Source organism: Lithobates pipiens, unplaced genomic scaffold (assembly GCF_037356315.1).
Source record: "Lithobates pipiens isolate NorthernLeopardFrog02 unplaced genomic scaffold, aLitPip1_a1.2 Scaffold_28, whole genome shotgun sequence".
Taxonomy (NCBI): Eukaryota; Metazoa; Chordata; class Amphibia; order Anura; family Ranidae; genus Lithobates; species Lithobates pipiens.
Window position 1 is genome coordinate 24,438,757 of NW_027507789.1, and position 21,444 is coordinate 24,460,200.

The 21,444-nt window shown below is 43.6% G+C and overlaps 1 protein-coding gene across 1 annotated transcript; it reads left to right on the top strand.

The window, feature by feature from the left end:
- The first annotated feature begins 854 nt into the window (after nt 1–854).
- RSAD1 (radical S-adenosyl methionine domain containing 1) lies at nt 855–19,825 on the top strand. Its single transcript, XM_077458914.1, has 9 exons — nt 855–1,074; nt 4,476–4,609; nt 5,855–6,059; nt 9,034–9,399; nt 9,980–10,043; nt 13,228–13,375; nt 16,074–16,128; nt 18,258–18,361; nt 19,581–19,825. The coding sequence occupies exons 1-9, from the start codon at nt 958–960 to the stop codon at nt 19,699–19,701; spliced, it is 1,314 nt and encodes a 437-aa protein (XP_077315040.1). The 5' UTR covers nt 855–957; the 3' UTR covers nt 19,702–19,825.
- Nucleotides 19,826–21,444: the final 1,619 nt, after the last annotated feature.

Below are 21,444 nucleotides of genomic sequence, written 5' to 3' on the forward strand. Positions count from 1 at the left end.
CACTGAGTCGGCGGATGACAAGTCCGTCTCTGTACACTGTGCAGAAACGGACTTGTCAGATCTCCGCTCTCCTCTATGGGGGGGATTAGATGAAAATGGACCGCCTGTCCGTTTTCATCCGATCTGATCCGATCTGATTTCTTCAATGTTGTCACATGAAAAGATAGAATAAAATATTTACAAAAATGTGAGGGGTGACGGGTGTATGCACTTTTGTGAGATATTGTATATATATGGATATATCTATAGAGATAGATAGATAGATAGATAGATAGATAGATAGATAGATAGATAGATAGATATTTATAATTAGATAGATAGATATAATTAGATAGATAGATAGATAGATAGATCTAGATAGATATATATAGATCTAGATAGATAGATAGATCTAGATACATAGATAGATCTAGATACATAGATAGATCTAGATACATAGATAGATATAGATAGATCTATATAGATCTAGATAGATAGATCTAGATATTTATAATTAGATAGATAGATCTAGATAGATAGATCTATCTATCTATCTATCTATCTATCTATCTATCTATCTATCTATCTATCTATCTATCAATCAATATCTAGATCTATCTATCTAATTATAAATATCTAGCTCTATCTATCTATCTTGATCTATGTAGATCTATCTATCTATCTATCTATCTATCTATCTATCTATCTATCTATCTATATATATAGATATATAATAACAATAATGATGTCCCTCCACCATTCTCTCTCTCTCTCTCTCTCCCATCTCTCAGTGCAGTGACCTGCTTGGGTTCTGTATAGAGGTCGTTCCTCTGAGTGCCCACCAGGGGGAGCGCTAGTTCGCCTCTCTCAATGGAAAATCCCCGGAAGGGGATTCAATGTAGCAAGCCTGAGTTAACCCTTCAGAGGTCATCAGCTGCACGAGGTCTGCCAGGGACAATGATCACGTGATCCAGGGACATGCTTCGGTCCAGGGTGCTGCTGTCATTTGCTGAGAAGTGTTGTGTGATCCCCAGGCAGGGGGTGCACAGTGCAGAGATCTCCAGGACAGAGGAGGAGGCTGCTGTCTATGTCCATGTAAGTTCTATGGGGTCACTATGTAATGATGAAGAGTATATAGAAATCACATACACTGAGCCTGAGCAGACAGCTGTACAGATTTCATGTACTGCCAGCATTGGGGCGATTGCACACGGGCGCCACTTTTTATTTTTTTTCACAAGTCACACTGCGCAGCCCAAATCAGTTGTAAATAATGTGGGGTGACACCATCATGGTTGGATATCACTTCCTACTTGAAGGTGTCACCCTTCTGGTGTTCCGCACCGACAAAGCGACGCCACTGCTGGCTGCCTTTCAGCAAGACAATCTACAGTGGATCACTTTTCAGAGGGCAGTTAGCTAGGAGGCAACAAGGGATGCACTGATATCATTTTTTTTTTTTTTTTTTTTTTACAATGAGTACGAGTACCGATACTTTTTTTTTATGTACTCGCCGATACCAAGTACTGATACCTACCGTAACTGTTTTGTTTTAACTTCAAGCTGTCAGCAATGGTACAAATCATTGAAAAGCTATTTCCAAATGAAATAAATAGATTTTTTTTATTTTTTTATTTTGTGCTTTTTCAATGTGAAATGTGTAAATATATATGTGTAAAAATATTCACTAACAAAGCAAACAAAAAAAAAGTTTTAATTGTTTATCGTTTATAAAATAGACGTCAACAAAAGAAAAAAAGCAGGAAAATAATAATTTAAATGGAGGAGAATAAGGAGTTAGTTAAAGCTAGAGTAAATTAAGGGTTAATAAGGGGTTTAACAGAGGAACATTTGTTCATCCCTTTGATCTGCAGATGAAGAAACAGAAATATACAAAAAGAAACAATGTTTCTTTTTATTTTAGCTTTTCAGGGCTGAGCAATGTTGTTAATAAACATTGCCGGCTGTTTTTTTTTTTTTTTGACAGCTCCAATTACCGATTTCTTTAACACAGGGGAGACCCACTGACAGCTCAAAGAATCGAGCCTGAAAGGTATCGGTTTCAGGTATCGGTGCATTTACACGAGTACCGATACTTGTGCAAAAACTCAGTATTGGCACTGATAATAGTATCGGTGCAACCCTATTTAACCCTAAAAAAAATGCCAAACCACAGCCTGGTACATTGAACGTGGACGTGTGGCCCCATTCACTTGCCAGTGCTGCCCATCTAATGTGAATCTTTTGCACGCGTACAGCCTCAAGTGGCAGCATGTGCTTCTTTAGATGGGTACAGGGCCAGGACAAGGGATGGGCAGAAGGGGGGGGGGGGGCGGCTGCCCTGGGCGCAGCGTGCATTGTAGGGATGGGGGAGCCACAAGTTCCTTCTACTATAAGACTGCCAGGAGTAGTGACAGCTGCATCCTTACATCTGTCAGCCCAGCATTGGAAGCAGCAAGGGGTGCAGGAGAGAGCTGGGAGGTGGTGTGGGCTGTGCTCTCTCTCCCCTTCGTCCTCATAAGCTCCCACATAATGGGGGGGGGGGGGTGCAGGAGAGAGCTGGGAGGTGGTGTGAGCTGTGCTCTCTCCCCTTCCTCCTTATAAGCTTGCACATAATGGGGGAGCAGGAGAGAGCTGAGAGGTGGTGTGGGCTGTGCTCTCTCCCCTTCCTCCTCATAAGCTTGCACATAATGGGGGGGGGGGGAGGGGGGCAGGGGAGCAATTTGTCATTTTTGCCCTGGATACTGGATGATCTTGTCCCAGCACTGGATGGGTGGTCCGGTGGGGCAGTAAAACTGCAGCTCAATCACCTGCTTTTTCTGGCCCCCGGTTGCCTGTGTGAATGAGCCCCAAAATAATATTACAAAAATGCAAGTTATTGGTCAGTAGGGGTGAGCTCAAGCAAGTTTGGACATCAGTCTGAACCCAGTGGAGCTATTCCACAAGAGAGCTGTCCAAGCAGTCAGACAAATATAGGTGACAGAGGAACTCCCTGCTTCACAGCCGCACGTGTGCAAGGGGAGTGTATACCCACAGAAGATTTTACCCCCCTTCATGACCAGGCCATTTTTTGCTATTTGCCACTGTGCTACTTTAACTGGTAATTACGTGGTCATGCAACACTCTATCTGAACTGAATTTATATAATTTTTCATACAAATAAAGCTTTCTTTTGCTGGTATTTGATCACCGCAGGGGGGCCCACAGGCAGCGCGATCACGGGATGACGTCATATGACGTCAAAGTAAACCCGTGCTGTAACCGGGAAGTGTTTTAAGTGATACTAAATACACACCGTTTCATTTACATAGTCGCTTCTATTTTATTTTTTTATTTTTTTGTAAATTACTTTTTATTTAAATTTTATAACAGATGTATACAACAGTAAATCACTCAAACCGGTCACAATAACAACTGTACCAGCCTACATCAAAACATAGACCAAGGGGGAAAAAAAAAGCACCCCACATTTGCCTATACAAAACATGCATATTTCATGAACTTCCAGCAGGAGGCAGATATACAGCTACGCTGGCGTGATGACGTCTCCTTTAACCATATGAGCTAATACATTTATTACAATTCCCAAAACCTTCCACCCCATCAGGAAAATTAAGCTCCATAAAAGCACTCATCAGGTTGTCCCTTCTTGTTCTGTATGTGGATGATGGCACTGTAATTATTTTCTTATAAATAACCATCTAAGTACCCTTTTCCTAATCGATATCCAGCTGTCACATGACCCGGATCTTTTCCAGCCTGTCTGCAGGGAAACATAAGCAGGAGGAGCTACCAGTACTCAGCTGCTGGTCACACGTTCAAAAAAAAACAAAAAAAAAAACAGCTTTTGGAATACAGAGTAAAAATAACTAAGTATCAATAAACTGTTTTAAATGATCATACAAATATATATTTGAAATCAAATCTTTTATCATTTTTTGGCAATAACATGGTGTGGTGGATTTCTGCCATTCACAGTGTGTGTGCCACGCCCCTCCAGCCTGTGTCTTAGAACAAGAGGGAGGTGAAGCCTCCATTAATCTACATGTAATATCTCTCCCCCATTATGTTTAGCTGGTTAGTGGGCATGGAGGAGGAGGGAGGGAGTGGGCTGTCATTTACCACTGTGTACACGCCCCACATGTGTGACTCTATAGTCACATGGGCTGCCCAGATATGATAGGGAGGAAATGCTCAGCATAGAAACTCACTGAAAACTGAGCATGTGCAGAACTGCCGCCACAGCTGCAAAAATCTCTAGCTGAATTGGGGACATGAGCAGAAGGTGGAGCTAGAGAGCAGCAGGATCAACCAGGTTTTTTTTTTTTGCAGAATACAGAAAACTAATCTCATAGTGACTGGGTGAGTATGAACAGTATGGAATACACCAATTATTGATAGTTTTGTATAATGAGGATTTAGTGTCACTTTAAGTGCTTATTGTCCATGTGACATAGATGTTCGGTACAGTCATGTCCCCATTGCTGTGTTTTCAGTGGCCGTACTGTGAGAGGCGCTGCACTTACTGCAACTTCAACAAATACATTGCCCAGTCTGACAATGAAGGCGCCATCCGGACCTGTCTGCTGCAAGAGGCTTCCACCTTGGTCCAACTCAGCCAAGTGCGCAGGTAAGGTCTTTGTGACCAGGACCACCCAGGGACCACGGGAGCCAGGGGTGTAAATCGCTCGATTTTCCCCCATCAACACAGTCAGAGTTGATGGGGGAATCCCTTTCGTGGAGCCATTGTGTTTTTTTTACTGGTGGGTCCCCAACGGGAGAACAAAGTGATTATTTCTAGTGACTATAGCCACTGGCAATAATCGCATGAAAAGTATGACATGCTGGTTGTACCCAAGTCTTACAATAATCGATTTGGGTACTATCAGCCTGCCCATAGATGGTTTGAATTGAACCATTTATGGCGGCTGGTCTAAGTCACCTTTGCTTGGTTGTATTCTAGCTGCAGGTAGCAAATATTTGACTTTATTATTATTTTTTATATATATATATATATATATATATAAAATATATATATTATACATTTATTATAATTATTGTTTTATAATAATACTAATAATATGATTATACTATATATAATTTGTCTTTTATTAATAATTTATTATAAATTTATAATTATATTTTTATATTATAATTATATTATTATTATGAATCCTAATTTATATTTTATTATTAATAATTTATTATAAATTTATAACAAATATATATTATTATACATTTCTATCTATATTATTATAATCATATTCTTATTACTATTATAATTATTATTATTAATAGTATTATTATTATAGATTATAATTTATATTTTATTATTAATAATATATTATACATTTGTAACTATATTATTATATTATATTATTATACATTTGTAACTATATTTTTTTTGTAAATTCTGTATTTTATTTTTAACAAACTTTTATACATTAACACAAATATATTTTCATTGCATGCATATCACAAAACATATCTTACATATATATCGATTCATTATTTTTATAACCAATTATCCATGTTCAAAAAAACAAAAAACGCAAAAAAACAAAAACAAAAAAATATAATTATATTATTCCTATTATAAATTATAATTTATATTTTATTATTAATTTATATATATATATATATATATATATTTATATTTATATTTATTATACATTTAAACTTATATTATTATATTATAATTATATTATTATTATTATTATTATTATTATTATAAATGATAAATTATATATTATTATTAATGTATTATAATTTATATATTATATTATAAATTTATATTATTATACATTTATAACTATATTATAATTATATTATTATTATAATTTTATAATTGTATTATGAATTGTATTTATTGCAGGGTTCCCTCAGTATTTTTTGGTGGCGGCACTCCAAGCCTTGCCAGCCCCCACACCATCGCTGCCATACTGGAGGTGATATCCAAACATGCCTATTTGCCGCACAATGCCGAAATCACTTTGGAAGCCAATCCCACCTCATCAAGGAGAAGCAAGCTGCAGCAGTTCAGGGACGCCGGGGTCACCCGCCTGTCTGTTGGATTACAGGTACTGGCTGCAATTTACTTCCATTAATATACTATAAGTGTAGTTACATCGGAATTTAAAACTGAACTTCAGCCTGACACCTCAGTACACAGTGGCGGACGCTCTATTAAGGGAGCAGGGGCGCCGCCCCCTCCCCCCCCCCCCCCCCCCCTACATGCAGGGTGGCGGATGCATGGATTTCAGTGAGGTGTGAGGTTTTTTTTTTCTTTTTTGAAGCACATGATTAATTGACTTCAAAAAAAGGGTGGGCTTGGGGCAATCAGGAAGTGGGTCCTGAGACCCGATTGGCCAGGGAGTCTTAGCTCATCAAAATTCATGAAATGATCATTATCACACCTTCATAAGTAGCACTTTAAAACCAGTAGATGCTGAACAATCTAAGTGTTGAATCTGACCTACTGGTTTTAAAGTGCCACTTATAAGGTGTGATAATGATCATTTCATGATTTTTGTTTTACATTTATATATATATATATATATATATATATATATATATATATATATATATATACACACTTTTTTTTTTTTTTTGTTAGGTCATGGGCCCCATCAGAGGGCTCTGCGGACCACATGTGGCCAGTGAGCCACCAGTTGAGCACCCATGTGCTATATAAATAATACTGATGCATATGATCCTTACTTGGAGTGAACAACGTAGGTTTATACGGCCTGGAAATATAAAGTGGCATTTTTTTAATTATGAGCACCCTTTGTTTTAATAAGCTATCTTGGCGAAATATTGAACTGCAATAAGAGGCACCTATGAGCAATTTTCAAGCATCTAAAGCCAGCCATGGATAGATCAAAATTCTGCTGGCCCCCGTTGAACTGGCCGAATTTTGATCCTTCTATGGGCAGGTTTGGTTGTATAAGCAGCCTATCAGGTTATTATTGAGCGATCGCTGGCTGCTGGTGGGGAAGGCAGAATTCTGATTGTGTTGATGGGAAAATCAAAACATTTTCTTTCCTGCAACCAAGAAAATTGCTTTATGTATGGCCTGCCTTATTCTTACTTTAAATGCGGGATGTACATTATTGACAGCCCTTTTATGGGGTGGATTTAAGCATGCAACTGTAGAGCAGTGGCGGGCGGTGCTCAATATTTTGGGGAGGGCATAAAACAAACTTGCCCCCCTCACTCACACAATAGACCACCTAACCCCCCACCCCCCCGGTGCGGGAGATGGACAGGAAGGTGGTGATCGGACAGTGGGCCATGATCGGAGGTAGTGCGGTAGTGCGAGCTCCTGGAAGCTGCCCCTCGCCCCCTCACTCGCACTAGCACCCCATCCCGGACAGGTTAGATGGGAGGGCAGCCATCCGTGTCCTTACCTTTAGGAGTTGGTGCTGGATTCGGGGTAGGGCTCCTGAAATCTGCCCCTCCACCACTATGAGTCTATATATAGAGACAGGTAGAAGAAGCCAGTCATTCATCACTTAAGCTATAGGTGGGCCTGAATATTTGACAGTGGAATACACTCCCCCTCTGTTTGTAGGGGAGGAGGGGCCACATGGATAGGTGTGGCAATATCTTGGCGTATTTATAGAGACAGATAGAAGAAGCCAGTCATTTATTGCTTTGACTTTGAAGAAGAGGGTTCTCCCTCTAAACGCGTTAGCCACCCTGCCATACTGGCTGATCCTCCAACATCTCCGGTTCCAGTTGTAGACCTATGATTTACTGCTCGATATTGCTGTTGCGTTGATATGCTTGTATACCACATTGCTGTTTACATTTATTAAAATTATTTATGGTAATGCAGAAGGTCGGTGCTCCCGCCCCTTCTTTTGTAAGGCATTTTGTTTCAGTCCCTCTCCTGGCAGGAAGGGAATATAAATCGCGGTAATGGCAATCACAGATTCTGTCCCTTCCCCAATCTGTCCAAAATTAGCGATAGACGTTGGGGCTGGTGAGCATCTCTGTGACGTTATGAACTTGAAATAAATTGACAACTGTCAAATTATAAGTTCCTCTTTTTAACAGGTACATTTCATTAAATGTTGTGATTTAATATACAAAAAGGTACAAAACTGAGCATGTATCTGGCAAACTTGGGGTTTGCCAGATATAGAGGGACGTGCAACCTTCAGTAATCACAGCAATACAGTAAGTTTCCCTGAAGTGGCTCCAAGAGCACCATTATACACCGATCAGCTATAACATTATGACCACTGACAGGTAAAGGGAATACATTGTTACAATGGCATCTGAAAATTGGTGGGATATATTAGGCAGCAAGTGAACATGTTGTCCATGAAGTTGTTGTGGTGAAAACAGAAAAAAATGGGCATCGCAGTTTGTTGTGTACGGGGCTGTGAAGCCCATGGTGACCCATGTCCATAGCAAAGCTTCTACACTGGTCATATGAACATCAGAACTGGACTACGGAGCAATGGAAGAAGGTGGCCTGGTCTGATGAATCATGTTTTCTTTTACATCACGTAGATGGCCGGGTGCACGTGCGTCACTTACCTGTGGAAGAGATGGAACCAGAATGCGGTATAAGAAGGCAAGTTGGCAGAGGCAGTGTGACGCTTTGGGCAATGTTCTGCTGGGAAACCTTGGGTCCTGCCAGTCATGTGGATGTTACTTTGGTGTCAATGCCTCAATGGGTCAGGGCTGTTTCAGCAAAAGGGGGCCATACTCAATATTAGTTGGGCGGTCATAATGTTATGGCTGATTGGTGTATATTAAAGTGGGGTATGCAGGGTTAGAACTAAACCAATAGCCCCGTACATCTACACAGTTTGCCTAGATCTTGTTGGATTTTTGCAGACAGTTACGACTTGAGTAGGCAGGTTTATACAGACATAGGGCCCTATTAATTGTGGCTCGCCAAGTGGGATGGGAAGCTTCCACTTTGGGAGGATTTCTTGTCTAGCATAGAGGGTCACATAATAAATAGAGTTTCACATAGTGGCTACCATTCCTTTTTATGCCATCCTCTATATGTTATTTGTTTGCTTCTCCCAGTCCCTGGATGACGGTGACCTGCAGCTCCTTGGTAGGACACACACAGCTTCAGAAGCCCTGGAGACCTTAAAGGAGGCCTGCAAACTTTTTCCAGGTCGCACCTCGGTTGATGTGATGTTTGGACTTCCAGGACAAAGCCTGGCAGCGTGGCACAGCACCTTAGAAAGGCTTTTGGACCAGTGTGATGACCATGTGTCTTTGTACCAGCTGACCTTGGAAAGGGGCACAGCGCTGTTCAGACTGAAGGAGAGGGGCCAAATCGCGTTTCCCAATCAAGAACTGACTGCCCAGATGTACGATGACGCCAGGCGGATTCTGCAGCGGGCAGGATTCCGGCACTATGAGGTGTCAAATTTTGCCAGGAACGTGAGTACCCTTTATTTTATATTAACTTATATTTTTGACCCTTTCCTTGCCTGAGCCGGTTTATTCTTTGTATGCACCTTTCAGGCCTAAAGATTTGTATAAAGGGTAAGTTCAACTTTGCACAAAAAGTGTAAAGATGAAGTAACTCTAAATATGCTGACCTTGCCTCTGTACATAGTGGCAATGATGTCCAGTGCTGCCAGTGTATTGGTCCTAACACTGATCACCGCAATCACAATGGCAAGTGCTCATTGGTCAGCGTGTTTCAGTGACCTCACTGACCAATAAAAAGCACTTCTTTCTTCTGCGACACTTTACCTGGAAGAAGAAGCCTCAAATGCTTCTCTCATTAGTCGGCACTGATGGAATTATGATGGACACTCCAGGGCTGTCTATTGCAGTAGATGGACTGCTACACTGGCAGCATAGGGTATTCACAGTCACTATACCCAGTGGGGTCCAGAGGGTTGGCCAGAATATTTGGAATTAGTTATTTGGAGTTAATCATCTGTATATTAAAATTTAAGTGATTTAGTTCTTGAATGTATCCTATGAATGATATTGTTTATTTTGATTGCAGGGGGCCGTCAGCATGCATAATACGTCATACTGGTTGGGAAAACAGTATATTGGAGTAGGACCAGGTGAGCTTAAGTTGCTTATACACAATGGGGTCTATTTAAGGAAGGCTGATTAGTCAAGATAGGGGATCTGAATAAATCTCCCATAAATAAGCCTGCACATATATGATTTCTTTAGCATAGGCCTGATCATGACTGGTTCTCTTTAAGTGAGGCTGATGGTTTTTTAGTTTTGTATAGGATGTGAAAGAGGTCAATAATAGCTGTAACTTTAGTGAAGCTGCTCTTTACTTAATGGCCATATTTTAAATAATAACATCTTCCAGAATCCCCATTTGTGGTGCAGAGTAGTGATGGAATTTCTAAAGAGTGTTGGGGTGATTATACTCACGTGGAAGGTACTTTTTTCTCAGTGAGTTGCACCAGTCCAAAGTGTCTTTTAGGACAGGGAAGGCCACTTTTATTGAACAAAATGGAAAGTTCACATAAACATCAGTTGCCCAAGTAGGTTTTTTTTCCACTTCCACATGAATAATCAACTGAACATGCCAAACCACCTGGTTCCCTTGTCAGCAGCACCGCTGCTCTTCTTACCAGTAATTCTGACTGTGTTGCCCAGCACTCCTGGTTGACTTGGCTCACTTTCTCTTTAGTCACAGCACCCTGCATGGCCCAATCCTGGCCCCTTGATAGGGGTTTTCCTGACTCCCTGATAGGAGACCAACTGACTCTTGGATGAGATCTCCTGTCTCGTAGCTGGGGCTCCTCTAACCCCTGGGTGAGACTGCCTGTCACTTGATTCCTGGCTGGGGCTCCTCTGATGCCTGGGTGAGATCTCTTGGCTGGGTCTCCTTTGACCCCCTGGGTGAGACCTTCTGTCTCTTGACTCCTGGCTGGGACTCCTCTGACCCCTGGTTGAGACCACCTGTCTCTTGGCTGCGGCTCCTCTGACTCTGGTTGAGACTTTCTGTCTCTTGACTCTTGGCGGGGCTCCTTTGACCCCCTTGGGTGAGACCTTCTGTCTCTTGACTTATGGCTGGGACTCCTCTGACCCCTGGGTGAGACTTTCTGTCTCTTGACTCCTGGCTTGGACTCCACTGACCCCTGGTTGAGATCACCTGTCTCCTGGCTGGGGCTCCTCTGACTCTGGTTGAGACTTTCTGTCTCTTGACTCTTGGCGGGGCTCCTTTGACCCCCTTGGGTGAGACCTTCTGTCTCTTGACTCCTGGCTGGGACTCCTCTGACCCCTGGGTGAGACTTTCTGTCTCTTGACTCCTGGCTGGGACTCCACTGACCCCTGGTTGAGATCACCTGTCTCCTGGCTGGGGCTCCTCTGACTCTGGTTGAGACTTTCTGTCTCTTGACTCTTGGCGGGGCTCCTTTGACCCCCTTGGATGAGACCTTATGTCTCTTGACTCCTGGCTGGGACTCCTCTGACCCCTGGGTGAGACTTTGTCTCTTGACTCCTGGCTGGGACTCCTCTGACCCCTGGGTGAGACCTTCTGTCTCTTGACTCCTGGCTGGGACTACACTGACCCCTGGTTGAGATCACCTGTCTCCTGGCTGGGGCTCCTCTGACTCTGGTTGAGACTTTCTGTCTCTTGACTCTTGGCGGGGCTCCTTTGACCCCCTTGGATGAGACCTTATGTCTCTTGACTCCTGGCTGGGACTCCTCTGACCCCTGGTTGAGATCACCTGTCTCCTGGCTGGGGCTCCTCTGACTCTGGTTGAGACTTTCTGTCTCTTGACTCTTGGCGGGGCTCCTTTGACCCCCTTGGATGAGACCTTATGTCTCTTGACTCCTGGCTGGGACTCCTCTGACCCCTGGGTGAGACTTTGTCTCTTGACTCCTGGCTGGGACTCCTCTGACCCCTGGGTGAGACCTTCTGTCTCTTGACTCCTGGCTGGGACTACACTGACCCCTGGTTGAGATCACCTGTCTCCTGGCTGGGGCTCCTCTGACTCTGGTTGAGACTTTCTGTCTCTTGACTCTTGGCGGGGCTCCTTTGACCCCCTTGGATGAGACCTTATGTCTCTTGACTCCTGGCTGGGACTCCTCTGACCCCTGGGTGAGACCACCTGTCTCCTGGCTGGGGCTCCTCTGACCCCTGGTTGAGCCTTTCTGTCTCTTGACTCTTCGCTGGGTCTCCTCTGACCCCTTGGGGAGACCTCCTGCCTCCAATATCTGAGCTGTCTCCAAACTGGAAGCTCTGAGCTATCTTCAGGCTTGAGTATATAACGACCCTGCACACCTATGTACTCAGACAAGCTGCAGTCACCCGGTAAAATCCAGACACAGGATTGAAAATGACATCTCACCAAGACACTTTGGAACCTTCAAGCTCCAGGACCCCAAACTGGGACTACAAAATGCTGAGAAAACAAATAACGCAGCTTTCTCCACTCCGAAAACAATAAGTCTGGAATGTCATATTAACAAATCCTGTGTCATTTTCTCCTACATTTTCACAGTGGCAGGGCAGGGCAGGGCATTGCATTGTCAGTGTCTACGTCACTCTTTATGAATACCCCAGAATGTGCTGCTTTGAAAATTCAGACCTTTCAGTTTAGCCCACTTAAATAGTTCTAAATGCTCTAACAAGACCTTTTGTACTATATGGAATCACAGGGGTGGTTGGTTTACTAAAACTGGAGAGTGCAAAATCTGGGAAGCTGATTGGTTTCTATGTGGACAGGCACCAGATTTAGCTCTCTCCAATTTTAGTAAATCAACACCTTAAACCTCATACACACAATCAGATTGTTGGCCAACAAAGCATCAGACTTTTGTCACTATACCCAGTGGGGTCCAGAGGGTGTGCCGTGAACTTGTCTTGCATACAAACGGTACACAATTGTAGGCCAACAAACACGAACGTAGTGACGTACTACAAGGAATTTCAGCCCTTGGGCTCCACCCTTTGGGCACCTTCTGCTAAAGTCGTGTTTGGTGAGCATTGATTCTGAGCATGCGTGTTTGTACTTTGAGCTTTTGTGTGACAGACGATAATCTGACAGCATAACGTTGTCCGCCGAAAATTTTTATAGCCTGCCTTCCAACATTTGTTGACAAAAAGTTGGCCAACAATTGTCTGATGGAGCATACTAACGGTCGGATTTTAGGCAAACAGTCTGTCATCACACAATTCTCGGACAAAAATCCGATCGTTTAGTCTGCAGACAGTATAGTCAATATTGATGGTAGTGTTCCAATGAAGGCTCCATATTTTTCTGCTAACGTTCATAGGTGCTCATGGGCGGTTTGTACCTCGGGCCAGCGGGAGGAAAAGGAGGGAAGCGCGTATACAGACCTTGGAACCAGAACCTTGGATGAAGGAGGTGATGGCCAATGGACATGGCACTCGAAAAGTGACTGAACAAAGTGACTTCGATATGTTAGTATACTAATTTTCATCAAGTGATTTGTAAAATTCCTAACCAGGTAAAACCTAAAGAGGGATTTCACTGGAAAAAAATATATATTAAAAGCCAGCAGCTAAAAATACTACAGCTGCGGACTTTTAATAAATGGACATTCACCTGTCCCAGGGTCCAGCGATATCGGCTGCTGCCGCCGCCATTCAAAGTAAGGGAATCAGGAAGTGAAGCGTTGCGGCTTCACTTCCCGGTTCCCTACTGCGCATGCGCGAGTCGCGCAGCGCAATATGAATGGTCCGCGCTGTCTCTGGGACCCATGTGTGTCCCAGCAGACAGCGCGCCGGGACAGGAAGAGGCATAGACTCCCGTGGGAGCCTATGCCCGGAAGTGGGTGCAAATACCTGTCTTAGACAGGTATCTGCACCCCCCTCCCCCCGAAAGGTGCCAACTGTGACACCGGATGGGGGGAGGGTTCCGATGAGCGGAAGTTCCACCTTAGGGTGGAACCCCGCTTTAAGTTTAGTAATTTCATTTTTTCAGCACCAGGGACAGTACTTACAGTGAATGAAAAGTGCCCCTTATTTGAAATTATCCTTCCACCACCCCCCTGGATACTCTGGTCTACAGTATGTTCTTCTGGTGCTGTAAGGGTTAGTATGAGCAGCTGCACCTATCACAGGTGCTTGTTAAAAGTGTCAACTATGCCCGCCAATTCTGCACCCCTAACTGAATTATCAGTTCCCACAATAAAAAGCACTTTATGAATGGAGGAGCCAGAGCTTTTATTCATATGGTAGTCCTCCATTATTAGAGCACTTTTCAAAGAGGGAATTGATGGCTTCTATGAATGGAGGAGGGATGCGGAGAGGATGGGCATAGTCTGCACTTTTGATGACGGCCTGTGACAGGTACAGCCGCTTGTATTAACCCCTGCAGCACCTGAAGGTTATGGCAGCGGGTGAATCCAGGAGGCAGATGAATGGAGATTCCAAGAACGTGGCAGCCACCAGCACAACAGACACATTTCATTCATTCTGGGGGGAACATTGACAAGTGTTTTTTCACCTTAATGCATAGGATGCATTAAGGTGAAAAAACAAACCTTTACAACCCCTTTAACCACTTCAATATCGGGCACTTAAACACCTTCCTGTCCAGACCAATTTTGAGCTTTCAGCGCTGTCGCACTTTGAATGACAATTGCGCGGTCATGCTACACTGTACCCAAATGAAATTTTTATCATTTTTTTCCCACAAATAGAGCTTTCTTTTGGTGGTATTTGATCACCTCTACGGTTTTAATTTTTTGCGCTACAAATAAAAAAATACCGAAAATTTTGAAAAAATAAATGTTTTTTTTTGTTTCAGTTTCAAAACTTTGTAAATAAGTACGTTTTCTCCTTCACTGATGGGCACTGATGGGGCTACACTGATGGGCACTGATAAGGCGGTACTGATGGGCACCAATGATGTGGCACCAATGAAGTGGCACTGATGAGGTGGCATTGATGGACACTGATATGTGGCACTGATGGGCGGCACTGATGGGCGACATGGATGGGCGACACGGATGGACACTGATAGGTGGCACAAATTGGCACTGATAGCTGGCACGGATTGGCATGGATGGGCGGCACGGATTGGCATGGATGGGTGGCACAGATGGGCATGATAGGCGGCACAGATGGGCATGATAGGCGGCACAGATGGGCATGATAGACGGCACAGATGGGCACTCATAGGCGGCACAGGTGGGCACTCATAGGCGGCAAAGGTGGGCACTCATAGGCGGCATTGGTGTTATACTGTACTAATGGATGCCAATCAGTGCCAAACAATAATGCATGCCAATCAGTGATGCCCATTGTGGGCACTGATTGGCATCCATTATGGGCACTGATTGGCATCCATTGTGCTGACTGGCATCCCTGGTGGTCTAGGGAGGATTACCTTTTCCCTGGTGGTCTGGTGGCGTCCCTGGTGGTCCAGTGTGGGCATCCTCGGGGGGGGCTGTGCTGATAATCGATCAGCACAGACCCCCCCTGTCAGAGGAGCAGCCGATCGGCTCTCCTCTACTCGCGTCTGACAGACGCGAGTGAGGAAAAGCCGATCACCGGCTCTTCTCATTTACACTGTGATCAGCCGTGATTGGACACAGCTGATCACGTGGTAAAGAGTCTCCGTTGGAGACTCTTTACCGAGATCGTAGTTGCCGGGTGTCAGACTGACACCCCGCAACAACGATCGCCGCGATGCGCGCCCCCGGGGGCGCGCAGCGGCTCATAATCCTGATCACGTCATATGACGTCCGATCAGGATTATGCAACCACTTTGCCACCGTCAATTCCCTATAGGGCGGGCGGCAAGTGGTTAAGCTTTATAGGTTTCCTAGCTTCAGAAAAAAACTTGACTTGGAGTGACTGACTCTGTGCGCTAATGACAGCTCTAGATTACAGTTTATACAGGAAACACAAGTCATGGAGGTCCATGACTAAGCCCCGTGGTTGGGGTGAAACATGGAGGGAGTGGCCTGGATGGAGCTGGGCTGACGCTGCTCTTACAATATGACCATCAGGTTTTGCTGGTGTACGGCCTTTTGTGGATTTATTTTCTTCCTATATTGTATTATTTCATATAGACTGCACAAGTCCTTACAAAAACTTGCTGCATTTGCCTTTCATTACCAATTTTTTTTCCTTTAATTTACTTTTTTAGGTTATCAGAAATGTTAATACTGGGTTTAAGGATGGATACTGGGATACCCCATGAGGTGAGAGTGTTTTAAATATAATGGACATTTATACAACACTGATCTAATTTGTAGCATATGAAATAAGTTTGCTTTTGGATTGTGTCGGAGACTGTTGTAACACATTTTTATGTAATGCACGCCAGCATTTTTATGCAATGCACACCAGCATTTTTATGCAATGTACGCCAGCATTTTTATGCAATGCACGCCAGCATTTTTATGCAATGCACGCCAGCATTTTTATGCAATGCAAGCCAGCATTTTTGCAGTGCACGCCTGTACACTTGTATGGTGTGAAGTGAACCCTGCACATAGAAAACAATTGTTTTCTCAGTGTCCTCGACATTGATCTTGCATTGATCAATTCAGATCAACGCAGCTCAACGTACCCCATGTGAACTAGTCCTTATGGCCTTGTGAGAAGGACTGTGGTACAGGCTACTATTGGGACAACTTACCATATAAGGCTCTGTTCACACCATGCAGGTGCAATGGACCATGCGCATGTTCATGTCCCTGACCCTTTCGCAAAATTCGCAAAAAAACACGTGGTGCAGGAATTTTGGTGCATGCATTAGCAGATGCTCCATTAAGAATTGATAGTTCCATTAAGAATAAATGGCACCACTGCATGTCTGCTAATGGGCAGCACATTTCTGTGTGTGTGTCAGGAACCACGAAACAGACGGAGACAGAAAATGCAGTAAAAATCACACCTTTTAATAGAATGGTAAAAATGGTACAACTGGTAAACATAGCCAAATCATAGCCAAAGTTCGGTAGCCAAATCGGGTAGCCAGAACAAGCCAGGAAATCAGGAAGCCCGAGATCAGCGTAATCAGAGGCAGCAGACAGGATCAGGAACCAGAAGGGACGTCAGCCAGGCAAGACTTCAACAGGAACACAGCAGATATCCAGATATGCTTGGCAAAGGCAATTCAAGAAATGAACCATGCAGTTTAAATAGCCAGGAGGGGGCTTGCTGTGGGCTTGACTGATGAACAGGAGATGATCAACAGGTGAGCCACTGTGGAACAATGAGTTCTTGCAATTAACCGACTGCTGAGCAACCTGAACACAGAGAAGGAAGGGCTGAGAGCCCAACATTCACAGTGTGTTGGGAAAGCGCATATTTTTTTGCACACAGAGTGTGAACATATCCTGTGAGTGATACGGTAAGTAGGCTGATGATTTAAAGCAGGGGTTTCCAAACTTTCCAAAGGACCAGTTTACTGTCCTGCAGACTTTAGGGGGGGCCAGATTGTGGCCACAAAATGTCCCAGCATCAGTGAGAGTAAACAATCCAACATCATTGGTGTCAGTGGGAGGAATTTTGTCCCATTGTCTGTGTCATTGGGAGGAATTGTGCCCCATCATTGGTGCCATTGGGCCCCATCATTGGTGTCATTGGGAGGAACTGTGCCCCATTGTTGATGTCATTGATAGGAAGTTTGCCCCATTGTTGGTTTCATTGGGAGGAACTGTGCCCCATCGTTGATGTCATTGGGAGGAACTGTGCCCCATCGTTGATGTCATTGGGAGGAATTGTGCCCTTCAGTAGTGTCAGTAAATATAATCGTGCCCTAAGGACCGGATAAAAGCAAGCAAAGGGCCGCAGTTTGGAGACCACTGATTTAAAGCAAATATGTATTATTCTGAAGCTTATCAATCTTTAGACATGGTGTCTGCATTTGTTATCTTTTCTTGCTTTTTTTCCTATATTCTCACCTGGTGATCCTGTCAGTTGCACATTTCCTGTCCTCGGGTGACTACATTTACTATTTGTACTGTATCTTAGGAGGAGCACTGTTGTCTCCCAAGGACTGGACTACAGAACACCTTCCCCTTTTCATATCTCCATACCATAGGAAGGAGATGTTCTGTAGTCCACCGAGAGAAATGGGAACAATGTAACTGATATGAGTGCAGCACAGGAAGTTTTCTACTGAATAGATTACTGGCAGGATCAACAGACATAACAAAATGCTTCCAATGGTATTTCTAACAAACCAAAAAGGGAAAAAACAAGAGAAGTGCATTGTTGGGGTTTATATGCACTTTGACCTTCTTACACTGATGCCCATGCACGGAAATATCTGAATTGGCTTGAGCTGAGATGTAACCCTCCACTTGTTCTTTTTACACAGCACTGGAAAACACTCAGCTCTGCACTCAGCTTACAGGACTTGTTTGATACATCCCAGGATTTGAGAGAGCTGCAGAAGGATGGGCTACTGGTGTTAGACCGCAAGTAAGGAAGGTCTCCTGTGCTGCTTTATGTGTTCAGTAATTTTGTTGTTGACAGGAGGAGAGAGCTGAGCTCATCGGTTATCTGCTGATCCTTCACTGTCCAATCATAAAGTAACAGGTTCAATTTACAAGAGGGACTGACAGCAGGAGAGAGCAGATAGCCACTTGACCTCCAGAAAATTTTACCCCCTTTGTGATGGGGGGCATTTTTTTGCTATTCAGCATAGTGCTATTTTAACTGTGCAGTCATGAAACACTGTACCCAAACAAAATTGATATCGTTTTTTTTTTTTCACACATATAGAGCTTTCTTTTGGTGATATTTGATCACCACTGAGTTTTTCATTAATTGCAATATATATATGAAAAAAGACTGAAAATTGGGGGGGGGGGGGCACAAACAAACAATATTTTTTTACTTTCTGCTATAAAACATATCCAATAAAAAAAAATCAAATTTCTTTCAAAATTTTGGCGAAAATGTATAAAAATAAAAAAAAGCCCCAATAAGTGTATATTGATTGGTTTGTCTGACAGTTATAGCATCTACCAACTATGGGATATACTGGATACTGGAATTTTTATTTAGCTTTCTTTTTATACTACTAATGATGGTGATCAGCAACTTATAATGGGACTGTGGCGGACAATCTGACACTAACTGACACTGGTGATAACTGACTAACTGTCACTGACATCACCAGTGACATTAGTAAAGTGATCAATGCACTGTCACTGCACTAATGACACTGGGTAGGAAGGGGGTTAACATCTAGGGGCGATTAAAGAGTTAAAAGTGTGTCTGACTATGTGTAATGAGTGTGATATGTGCTGCTTTTACTAAGGATCTTGATAGGAGGGGAGAGCAGGTTGATGAGCTCATCAGTCTTCTGCTGCTCCTTGACTGTTCAGTCACAGGCTGGGGGAGGGGAGGTGACCTAGCTTTATTTCTTAACTACAGTGCAGGAAAGTCAGGTCATCAGCCTGGCTACACATGGCTGATGACCTGGCATGGCTTGGTGATTGCCACTTTGGCACCGCATAGGGGAATGGCAGGTTGAGTTACTCTGCACTTAGAAGGGTCAGTTCTTTCTCCTGGATGCGGCGGTAGTGATGACTTACAGGGCCTCCTGCAAAGTAATACTATAAATGTATTCAATATGGACATCATTAGTATGTATCAGTAGTGTGCAGTGACTGACATCTCATTGAACTTTCAGTGGTCTGCGCTGCTCCTGGAAGGGTCTGGCTGTCCTCGATGGTCTTCTGCTGCCACTTTTATCCCAACTTGAAGATTCCTGGAGTCAACAAATGAAAATGAGCCCCCAGCAACCACCCTAGATGTACTCGGGCTGAAGTCACAGCTGTCCTTTTTATTTTTTTTGGAAACATTTTGAATTTTATTTAAAATTGTATTATATTGATATAAAGTCATGTTTTAATAAAAAAAAAAGTTTTTTCTGAAGTTTCAGAAAGTTCATTAAAGAAATTTAGTTACTTCAATTGGACAACAAGTGGGAGTCGGAGCTGATACCCGTGTAGATGACGTGTGACCCTCTTTAGAAAACTGGCTGCAAACTGCTTTGAATGTTGCAAATAATTGCGACCATGTTTTCTAAACAGCGTTAAAAGGGGGATCGCAAACATTCACAAACGAACAAATTCTACAGCGCAATCTCATAATTAATGTTATGCATTCGGGGCTCCTCACTCGCACCCGCATACCTTATAAAATGAGGTCCCACCTCCGGCTCTCACCCTCCACTCTTGTTCTCTGCTGTTACTTGGAAACACAGAAGCCGTGTTTACAAGGGACAGCTTTGCTCACAGCAGCTCCCGGAAATAGATCCCTGCACGCATTCACGGCAGAGACAGAGCTCCACAATCTCAGAGAAAGAGAACGTTCTCAGGAGGGGGGATTGGGGTTGAAGTTTCACACTGTACACAGAACACCCCTGAACTCTGAAGTCTGTGCGTAACGCACTCTTGAACTCTGCGGTCTGTACGTAACGCACTCCTGAACTTACACTCTGTATATAATGCACTAATGCACTCCTGAACTCTGCATGCAGCGCACTCCTGAACTCTGGACGTAGTGCACTTCTGAACTCTGCACTCTATGTAGCGCACTCCTGAATTCTGCACTTTGTACGTAGCGCACACCTGAACTCTGTACGTAGCGCACGCCTAATCTCTGTACGTAGCGCACGCCTGAACTCTGCACTCTGTATGTAGTGCACTCCTGAACTCTGCATGCAGCGCATGCCTGAACTCTGCATTCTGTAGGTAGCACACTTCTGAACTCTGCACTCTATACGTAGCACACTCCTGAACTCTGCACTCTGTACATAGCACACTGCTGAACCTTGTATGTATCACAATCCTGAACTCTGCACGTAGCATCCTCCTGAGCGCTGCACTCTGTACCTAGCACACTCCTGAACTCTGCACTCTGTACATAGCATACAGTGGTGTGAAAAGGTGTTTGCCCCCTTCCTGTTCCTTTGCATGTTTGTCACACTTAAGTGTTTCGGAACATCAAACCAATTTAAACAATAGTCAAGGACAACACAAGTAAACACAAAATGCAATTTGTAAATGAAGGTGTTTATTATTAAAGGTGAAAAAAAATCCAAACCATCATGGCCCTGTGTGAAAAAGTGATTGCCCCCCTTGTTAAAACATACTATAACTGTGGTTGTCCACACCTGAGTTCAATTTCTCTAGCCACACCCAGGCCTGATTATTGCCACACCTGTTCACAATCAAGGCATCACTTAAATAGGAGCTGCTTGACACAGTAAGGTCCACCAGAAGATCCTTAAAAGCTACACATCATGCCGAGACCCAAAGAAATTCAGGAACAATTGAGAAAGAAAGTAATTGAGATCTATCAGTCTGGAAAGGGTTATAAAGCCATTTCCAAAGCTTTGGGAATCCAGCGAACCACAGTGAGAGCCATTATCCACAAATGGCGGAGACATGGAACAGTGGTGAACCTTCCCAGGAGTGGCCGGCCGCCCAAAATTACCCCAAGAGCGCAGCGACGACTCATCCAAGAGGTCACAAAAGACCCCACAACAA

Bases quoted from the DNA above. Each gene is read 5' to 3' on its own strand.
- RSAD1 (XM_077458914.1), top strand. From the start codon at position 958: ATGCTTCGGTCCAGGGTGCTGCTGTCATTTGCTGAGAAGTGTTGTGTG. The intron at 6,060-9,033 runs GTACTGGCTGCA...TGCTTCTCCCAG, and splicing joins GCCTGTCTGTTGGATTACAG to TCCCTGGATGACGGTGACCT. The intron at 10,044-13,227 runs GTGAGCTTAAGT...TAACGTTCATAG, and splicing joins GTATATTGGAGTAGGACCAG to GTGCTCATGGGCGGTTTGTA.